The sequence below is a fragment of the Mustela nigripes genome, chromosome X (assembly GCF_022355385.1).
Source record: "Mustela nigripes isolate SB6536 chromosome X, MUSNIG.SB6536, whole genome shotgun sequence".
NCBI lineage: Eukaryota > Metazoa > Chordata > Mammalia > Carnivora > Mustelidae > Mustela > Mustela nigripes.
The window spans coordinates 2,309,254-2,319,245 of record NC_081575.1 but is presented as its reverse complement, the minus strand read 5'-3'; the positions used below and the strand labels follow the sequence as shown (position 1 = coordinate 2,319,245).

General features: G+C 50.8%; 1 protein-coding gene across 4 annotated transcripts in view; it reads left to right on the top strand.

The window, feature by feature from the left end:
- ZNF185 (zinc finger protein 185 with LIM domain) overlaps positions 1-9,992 on the top strand; it is a 42,326-nt gene that overhangs the window by 18,444 nt on the left and 13,890 nt on the right. For 3 of the 4 annotated variants that reach the window (XM_059385373.1, XM_059385374.1, XM_059385372.1), the window contains 4 exons: positions 2,473-2,559; positions 4,841-4,945; positions 6,014-6,112; positions 9,086-9,175. In XM_059385373.1, the coding sequence (XP_059241356.1) occupies positions 2,473-2,559; positions 4,841-4,945; positions 6,014-6,112; positions 9,086-9,175 (381 nt within the window). The remainder of the gene's footprint in view (positions 1-2,472; positions 2,560-4,840; positions 4,946-6,013; positions 6,113-9,085; positions 9,176-9,992) is intronic. The other variant, XM_059385375.1, reaches the window with a different exon arrangement.

Here is a 9,992-nt window from a genome sequence, read left to right as displayed (position 1 = left end):
TGCTGCGTCAGGAAGGTCCTGCACTGGTCGGGTCAGGCAGCTGCCATCAGCTTCACTCTGCCTGGTTATTTGAAAATTCCAGGCCTGGATGTGGCCTTGAAGGAACCACGCCCTGTGGGGAGCAGTGACTTAACCAAATCCTGGGTTCTGTAACACTTCAGAACAAGCTGGCTTATGGCAGAGTGGGGCAGGAGAACATCACAGCCTTGTCCCCAGCTATGGCCCTGCTGAGGCTGCCGCAGTAAGTTCCTAGGAGGGAAGGCCTTGTTTTAGGTGCCAAAGCCTTCAGGGACTTCAGGGAGGGCTGAAACTTTGGGACCTGCAGGCTGTGTCCTTGGGGCTGTCCAGCTGTCACTTTCCTTCCATCAGATACCAGACCTGCCCGGCATCCCAAAGGCCTCTCAGCTCCAAGTTCATCTGAACTCCTTGTTTCTAGCTACCCCGTCTACCTCCCCCTGCTCAACCATGGAAGGGGTCTTCCCTCTGTGCACCCTGGGGCTTGATTTCTTGAGTTCATCTTGTCTGGAGGGCCTGGGTGCCCTGGACGCGGCGAGCGGCCACCCGCTGCTGTGCCCGCTGTGCCATGCACAGTTCGAGCGCCCCTGCCTGTCTCCATTATTCCAGAGAAAGTGGCTGCTGTCCCCATCACAGCACTAGTCAAGATTCCTTGGCTTTCTGCCTCACCGGATCATGGCAGGGCCTGTAGGCTGTGCCCCAGCGTGCTGCCCGGCAGACAAACTGGAGAACAGTAACAGCACAGCTTCCGGCACAAGGCTTTGTACTTTAACCCCCTGTGCCTCAGCGTCCTCGTGTATACGACAGTGAGTAGTGATACCAACCTCGTGAGGCTGCCCCAAGTTCTAAATGCCACAAGCAGCTGGGGCCCCACTAGATGAGTGCCCGTGACCTCCAGCGGTTCTCAGCCTAGCTGAGGACCTAAGACTGAACTAGAGCGATCTCTGGCTGAAGCTCTGGTAGGGGGGTGGGGCTGAGGCTATTGTAACCAATTACCATGAACAACAGAAACTTATCCTCTCACAGCTCCGGAGGCCAGGGGTCCTAAACCAAGGTGTCAGTATGGCTGTATGTTTCCTGCAAAGGCTCTGGAGGAGAATCTGTTCCAGACCTTTCTCTTAGCCTCCGGTATTGCTGGCAATCCTTGTTGGTTCTTAATTTGTAGGTGTCCATTCTCACCTGGCTGTATTCCTTCCATGTGTCTGAGTACAAACGTCCCAGTCGTATCGGATTAGGACTCACTGTTTTCCAGTATGATCTTACCTTAACGTAATTACATCTGCAGGGGCCCAATTTCCAAATAAAGGCACATTCTCAGATACCGGAGAGGACTTCAGCACATCTTTTAGGAGCAACAATACAACCCATAACAGCCTCCCTGGAAGGGGTGCCCTTTGAGTGGGGTCTTCAGGAAGGAATTGCTCAAGGGGATGACAAAGAAGGAGGCTTGGACAGGCTTGGGTCATACTTTGTTCCTCTTTCCTCTCTGACATGACAACACCGGTGAACAAGTATGCTTTTATTTGCCTATGATGTTCTCAAGTGGGGTGTGTCCCAGCCACGTGCTTTATGCTGTCATCATTGCTATCATGGGAGGACAAAGAGATCAGAGCTGCCCTTGTGCACCAGGTACCCTGTCCCTGGAAGCCCTTCCATTTCCCTCATGTCATCTCCAAGTCCCAGGAGGGACATAAACAAGCAGCCCACTGACCCAGTCCTCTTAAGGCCTCCTTGTTTAGGTTGGAGCTAGACGTCAGAATCAACTCTAAGGTGACTTTCAAAGGAGAGCAGCCAAGTCACCCTAGTTGACCCGAAGTGAAGACCATCTGCCTCCCAGCCCTCTCCCTGGCAGCCTCTGCCTCTTCCTCCCCCACCTCTAGCTCACAGGCACCTGGTCACTTGCTTTCAGGCCCCAAGTCCCTGATATCCTACACCCACCAGCTCACACTCCAAATTCGGTCTGTAGGTTTCCAGAGAATCTGGTTGGGGATCAGTCCTCATCAGTCCATGTATACAGAATTCCCACTGGCCTCACAAATAGCCATTTTGGACTTTCCAGAGGGACCACATCCAGGGATCACCTCCGCAAGTGGATAGCAGCATCATGGCAGCAGCTACAGACAGAGCATTGGAGCTGGGTGGTCGCACTGCCGCCCAGAAGGCCCTTTGCTGTGCCTCAGGGGGTCTGGGCTTGTGGGTGGGAGATTGGTAAACGGGTGTTTGTTTCACTCTCCTTCCTCTGGGGCCTGGAGGTCAGTGGCCCACACTCAGCTGTAGCACCAAGAAAACTTAAGGCCAAAGAGGAGACAAAGAGGAGAAAAAAGGCAATGGGTCTGGGTGTCCCACGGCATTAGCCAGGAAGCTCCTGAGGGAGAATGCCCTGGGACCCCTGGCACAGTTGGGAAACAGGAAGGCTTGTCTTACCAGCAACTCCCTGGCTCTCTTCCTTGGCTGCAGTACAAGAGGCGAGGAGATTGTCCGCCTGCAGATCTTGACACCTGGAGCAGGACTCCGCCTGATGGCCCCAGACCTGGAGGGAATGAGGTATGGGGGCCCTGCTGGGCTCCTTCCGTGGCATTTTAGAGGTGGGGTCAGTAGGGAAGGGATACAAATGGTCAGGGCAAGGGGCTGGTTGGTGAGAGACATGGTCAACCTGGGTCCCCTACCCCCATCTCATTCTTTCCACCCCAGGGGTGACTGCCCCCTGGCCAGAAATGTTAACCATCTGATGTACACGGTGCTGGGGAAGGTGAGTGACAGGGGGACCACAACCAGCAGGGATCACAGAGGGCCTAGTCCTTGCCCTGAGATAGGAGGGAGAGAGTCATGCAACAGGCAGGCAGGAGGGAGCGCTGGGCGGGCGGGGGGGGGGGGGGGCGGGCGGGGTTTGCTAGGGCCTGGGACCCAGGGAAGATGGGGTGGGGGCAAGGGGAGATCTGAGCAGGGAGGTGCCAGTTCTCTCTGAAGGGACAAGTGACAGGTGGGATCCGTCTTCTATTCATTTAGCTATTCAGTCAGCTACCGTTTACTGAGTTCCTGATGCACACCTGACCCCCGAGTCCCTGCCTCATGAAGCCCAGAGTCTGGGGAGGGAGGCCAGAGTGTTTGCCCACTAGAGCAGTAGGAGCTCCAAGGAGGGGCCCGTCACCAGCTAGAGGTGGGGATGGTTAAGGGAAGGCTCCCTTGGAGAAGTGGCATCCAAGATGAGGCCTGGTGGATCTCTAGTTCCCTTTACTCTCTGACTCCTCCTCCACATCCCCACCCCAGTCAGGCACTGAGTCCTGCCCATTTTACTTTAGGGATGTTTCCTCTTATTCTTCTATTGCCCCATCCCTAGACTCTCCACATCTCTACCTGCGTGAGATTTCTAAAAGGCAGAAGTAGTTAAGCCAGCACACTGGGGAAAATCCTGCCAGTGCACAGTTGTCCACTCATAGATCATTGTTCCCCAAGAACTCTGAGCACCTGCAGTTAAGTGTTCCATACATTCCCTTTGGACCAGAACAGAAATTCAGGAGTGTTTGTTACTGGAATGATTTCTTTAATAAGGCGATATCGAAAGCTGCTTCATTGATTTCCCTAAGGTGACCAATCTCTGAGAAACAAGGGCAAAATGACCCCAAGGGATGTAGGAGGAAGTCAGGCCGCCTCCAGTGAACATCCCTGGTGTGTCTCCTGTCTTCAGAGCCCACAAGGCTTCTGGTACTTTGTCTGGGAACGGCGAAGCTACAACAACCCATTGATCTCCCACTTGTCAATGGGATAATCAAACTGGGGGAAGAAGAAAGAGGGAAAGCTAGAATTCACCAAGCCCTACCTTGCCCCAGCAGCCTAGCAGGTGTCCCCATGCAGGATGTAAACGCAGTCACTGTGTCCATTTAATAGATGTGGAAATTGAGACCCTGAATGGTCAAGTAGGGTGCTCAAGGTAGCATGGCCAAGAACAGGCAGATTCAGGACTCCCACTGAGGCTGCTTGACTCCTGCTCTATGCCTTTCCATGGTGGAGCATGGGCATGGGCATGGAAAGGGATGCTGAGAAGACCCAAGTCTCAGGGCAGAAGAGGAGAAAAGGTGAAGGAGACTGGGAAGGGAGGAAGGGAGGTAGGGGCTGGTGTCAAAGACTTAGGACAGACAGACGGAGGAAGCAAGCCAGAGGTGTCCCACTAGGTCAGAGAGAACAGAGGGAGGTTGAATTAGGAGGTTAGGAGCAGTCTTAACATCATAGAGAATTACAGCCCAGAACTCTGCAACCAAAGTTCTGGACTAATTTGAACCATTTGGGTTCGAATCCTAGCTCTTCCCCTTGTTACCTGAGGAACTTGGGGCACATTGCTTGGGCTCTCTGTGCCCTCATTCACTCATCTAGAAAGTAGACATGGACAAATACAGTGTGCATATCCTGGGGTTTACCTGGAGGATTAATGCATGCAGAATCATGAGAATGGAGTCTGACCTTCAGTCAACAGTCACTATTACTAATGAGAATTTGAGAATTGGCCAGTCCCACAATATCACATTTTTTTTTAAAGATTTTATTTATTGACAGAAAGAGAGATCACAAGTAGGCAGAGAGGCAGGCAGAGAAGTGGGGAGGGGAGCAGGCTCCCTGCTGAGCAGAGAGCCTGATGTGGGCCTCGATCCCAGGACCCTGAGATCACGACCTGAGCCCAAGGCAGAGGCTTAACCCACTGAGCCACCCAGGTGCCCCACAATATCAAATTTTGAGTTCCGTGGAGACAGTTGGCATTTAGGGATGAGCTAACTGCCTTCATCTGAGTGTGGGTGGCTACTGGGTGGTTGACTTATGTTTCTTTCCTCCGTAGTTCTTCCCCAAACTCCAAAGACAAAGAGGCCCCCAGCCCTAGAGAGGCCAAGAGAGACTTGGTTGGTGAGGAGGCCCGCAAGAGCCCCAGTCTAGACCCTGAAAGGTAATTTGGTGTAGGGACGTAGAGCCCGTGTAGCCTTTGGTCTAAGGTCAATGGGTAGAGCTAGGACCAGGACTGTCCAGTTCCCCACTGTGTCCCCAGTGTCTGAGGCAGTGCAGGTCCTCAGTGAATATTTGTTGAAAGAATAAATGAAGGAATGCATGAGGCCTGGAGAAGGGCAGGCCCCTCCCTCAGGGAGCCAGTTGCAGAGCTGGACAAATCTCTAGGCCAGACCACTCCCACCCCAGCTCTTGGCCTATCTTCACTGTGGCTTTGTCCCCACTGAAAGCAGTCCTGCTGATGGCCAGGGCAAACAAGGCTGCCAAGTGATCAGTTTAAGGTAGTCAGTGACTGAAGAGTACATGGGCCTCAACAGAACATCTAGCATGGACTTCCAGGATGACCTATGGCTAAAGGGAGACATGGTAGAGGCTGGCAAAGATGGGAGGCAGAGCTAGTTGGGGACGGTGAGTCCAGAAGGGGTGGTTGTGCCCAGCCATCCTGTGACCATCTCATTGAGTTGTCCTCTAAGACAGACCAGGGAAGCCTGGGTGTGGTGAGCAGTGGCTGAGAGTTAGACATTTCTTCAATGAGATGCTAGTAGCCAGCAATGGATAAGAGCCACAACCTTGCCTGCCTGCCACCATTTTCTCAATGTGGAGTTCTGGACCCCCAGTGGAGACTCAGCCATGGAAACGAGGGAAGGGAATCCGGATGTCTTGCGGATCTTGTTTCTGCCCTGGGCTCTGTGGTTTATTAGTGGCCCCAAATGTCTTGCCCCTTGTTCTGTTAGTCATTGATCCCTCCATTGTGCCAGCCTCCTCCTGAGTTGTCACTTTGTTCTGTTTTTGTTTTTGTTTTTGTTTTTTGGCTCCACTCTTGCTCCCAGTCCATCAGGTTTGGAAGAAAAGCAGAAATACTTGCTAACGTCAGGTTGGCTCTAGTTAGAGCAGCACAGGGTGGCAGCCGAGAGCCGGGGTTTCTAGTCCTTGAGGCTTGCTCTCAAGACATCTTAGTTATATTAGATCAAAACCTAATCAGAGTCAGCAAATGGTTCTCTTCCCAAAACAGGTCAAGTGCACAGTCAAGTGATGGCAATGTGGGATCCAGAGCCATGGGCTTCCTACCTGAAGTCTTGACTGGAGCAGACATTGGCTCTGAGAGAGGAAGGTAAGCTGCCTGGGGGAGACAGATGGCCCCAACTTGTTGATTCTCTCATGTCTTTGGTGACAAGCCAGGGTCAAGCTGCCAGAACTGCTGGGGTTGCTCAGACTGGGCCCCGTTATTTCCCATAGTCCTTTATAGCTTGCTTCTCCAGCTGCTGCCACCACATCCTTTGTCCCTGGGCTTTCCACTTAAGGGAATTGCCCATGCTTGAGTTTTGTTCTGTCTACCTTCTGCCACTGGCTCTCAAGATCCTCCAGAGCAGACACAAGGGCTCCCTTGCAGCTGGAGGTCCAGCTCCTTCTTGGGCGGGCCTCAGGAGGTAGGATGAACGTGTGGGGAATGAATGAATGAAGGGACAAACTAAACAAAATAATGACCAAATGACGGCCATTTGTTTCTTCTTGGCTGAGCTCTGAGGGCTAAAGCTGAAGAAGGTCCTTCACCGCTGCTTTCTCCATTCCCTTCCAGAAGCTCCATATCTCCTTTTCCTGCCCTACCCGCCTTTCCTGGCCAGTTATGCTTTGTGCTTCAGTGAGAGGAAAAGCAGTAGCCCCTCTGAGAAGACAGGCGTGTCTGCCTGGGCTCAAATTCCTAGACCTGGGTGGAGTCAGGAGCTGCTTTCTCAGGTGATTCAGGAAATGGCAAGGTCCCACCTGTCCCCAAGTGATTTCAAGCCAAGCATGAGTCATCCTTGGAGACAAAGGATGGGAATGCTGATGTTGGCCCAGTCTGTTCAATTCCAAGTTGTGCTAGCTCCCTTATGGTTCAGAGCGAATGAACAAAGAGGAATGACAAAGCCAGGATCTGCCCCACCACTGTGCTTCAGCAGTTGCAAGGAAAGATTGCTGTGCTGGGGCCTTGGCTCTTTGAGGTGCCACTAGTGGGGAGGGCTCTCCGAGAGCCCAGTACTTACAGACTGCATCACTGTGTGCTGGCCAGCATGGTTGTGTTATTAAATGAATTTGCTCGTTGCTGTTGTAGACTTCTGCTTCATGTTTGAATATTCATCTAGATCACCCTTCTTACTTACACACCTTCATAAAATGAAATCTTTGCATTCTGTTTTCATTTTCCTTAAAGTGAAGCCAAATATCAAGTTACCTTACAAAATATCTGAAGAATCGTCTAGACTTTTATGCCTTTTAACCTTTCAAGATTCAAGAGTTTTTTATGTTGTTTTACCTATCCTTATTTTGACTATGATTTTTAAGCAACTTCCTGTTATTATATTTCCAAGGAAAATGTTGTTTCTTTTTTTAAGATTTTGTTTTTAAGTGATCTCTACACCTAATGTGGGGCTTGAACTTACAACCATGAGATAAGAGTTGTATGTTCTACCAACTAAGCCAGCCAGGCACTCCAGAAAATGTTCTTTCTTTCTTTTCATTTAAAGATTTCATTTATTTATTTGTCGGGGGGGGGTGTGTGTGTGCATGCATACAAGCAAGGGAAGTGGCAGGCAGAGGGAGAAACAGGCTCCCTGCTGAGTGAGGAGCCTGATGTGGGACTCGATCCCAGGACCCTGGGATCATGACCTAAGCTGAAGGCAGATGCTTAACCCACTGAGCCACCCAGGCATCCCAGAAAATGTTATTTCTTATGCAGAAAAGAACCACTCCTTTTCCATTCACTTTTCTCCCCATTCACTTTTATGAATAATTGAATTTAGTAATTATGGTTGTAAGTACAACTGGGATAAACGGATTTGAGAACAAACATGAGTGTAGCCTTGCATAGGTGTGAGGTGAGCTGTGACTGCTCAGCATGCTGTGAGCATCGATCTGCCGGATTTACAGAGGCAAAGAATGCAACCTACCTCTGGGAAGACTGGGCAAATTAGCAACCCACTCACTCAGTCTGTAACAAGCTGATGGATACAGATGGACTGATAAGGGATGCTGCTTCTATAAGTGGCCCCAGGCCCCAGTAATAATAACAGAAGCAATTTAGCATATGATATGGATTAGGCATTATTCTAAGTACTTGGCATATATTAATTCATGTATTATTCTTGGAAAACTTATGAGGCAAAAACTTATCCCCATTTCACTGATGACCAAACTGAGGTCCAGAGGAGTCCAGTGATATGCCTAAGATCACACAGCTGGGAGGTAGCAAAGTGCTGATTTGAATGTAGGCAATATACTGCCCCAGTGTCAGGCAGCTGTGGTCTCTAAGTGAGTATTATGCCCTGAGCATCTCTTTGAACAGCCCTTCAGCTCTCATCATCTGTTGGAGATGGAAGCCATTGTTTGGAGAGGGAATAGACATACAGACACAAAGTCCTGAACCGAGACCAAGTTTGGACTACTTCATAGACTCTGCTTAGCTGCTGGCTTCCCCCCATTTCCTGAATGATCAGGATGTATGTGTGTAGTGCCAACCAACTCTCAGCCTTGTAAGCCTAGTACCTACTCACAAGGATCCAAGCTGAGGTAGCAGAAGGGATGGCACTGGGAGACAGAGCTAAGGAAGAGACCATCCTGTAGGGACTGAAGCTCAACCCAGCAAGCAGAAGTCAGGAGGAGGAATCCCAGGGACAGTCAACCAGTACTAGGAGGCTCAGTACTCAGCAGATGGAAGTGGTTGAGGAGGGCATATGGGTCCCGGGGTGCTAAGGGGCAATGGGAAGGGGTTGTGCATCCCTACACAGCAGGCTTTTGCCCTATTTCATCTATCAGTCCACCAGTAGGAGTGGCTAGTTTGCTGTGGGTGTGTGGAACATTCACTAAGGAGCAATCTTCCTGTACTCCCACACAGCCCCAGGAGATGTAGGTCAGGCAAGGATACTGGAACCCCAAACCAAGAGCTGATCAGGAGCAGTGCTTGATCTTGAACTCAGGTGCTAAGGGTTAGAGAGATGCCATTCTTTACTGCCAGATATTGCTCCCCCTTTCCTGTGAGAAGACAGCTGGGAAGGGACTCCATTCTCCTTTGGTCTGAGGCCTCAGTAGGCATGTGTGCTTTCTCCTGCAGTTCCAGTACTACTCTGGCCTCTGCTGGACCAGCTGATCAGAAGAGTGACAGTCCAGCCAACCTGGAGGACAGAGAGGCACACCTGAAGGGGTAAGGCATCCGGCAACAGTGCTGAGCTTCTTAGGTAGAGAGAGCAAGTCAGGTATGTGTCAGCCTTTGGTCTGGAGGGTGAGGCCAGCAAGTCCAGTGAGCATGTGGCAGGAGCTGAAGCCCCAGCTAGAGCCCTCTGGCCTCTGCCTCTGGGGCCACAAAGGTTTTCACTACATCTTGTTGCCTCCAGCCAGGAAGTGTTCCATAATCAGGAAGTCACCCACTCTTTCAATCAGCAGTCACTGAAATGGCACCTACCCTGTGCTGGAGGCTGGAGAAAACAGATATGGCTGAAGGGAGGCAAAGCCTGGCCCACAGTGCAACTATACATTATGTGGAAGCAGGGAAATGGGGGACAGCTTCATGGGTTAGGTGGCTTTTGGGCCAAATATTGAAAGGTGAATAGAGGTCTTTCAAGCAAAGGAAACAGGATATGCAAAGGATTCCAAACAGCTGGCTATTTCCTGGGCACTATATGTAGTTGAGTGTGGCTAGTACTGAGGGTCCTTGTCAGGGACTGGTGGAATAGAAGGGGCTGATTGGCATTTAATACCAGATATTGTTAATGATCACAACCACCATTTAACTTTGGGTCACCTACTGTGTGCACAGTCCTCAACTCACTGTGTCTTATACAGTGCTCCCCACAATCCTGTGAGGTTTGTACGTAATTAGAAGGAAGAACAAAGGTCTGGATCCTAGGTATCTGTGCCCCCTGGGAAGAACAGTGCTCTGAAAGAAATAGGGTGCTGATACAGAGTGGCGGCAGTGAAGAAGTTTATTACTTACATGGGGTAACTTGGGCAAGTTCCTGTAA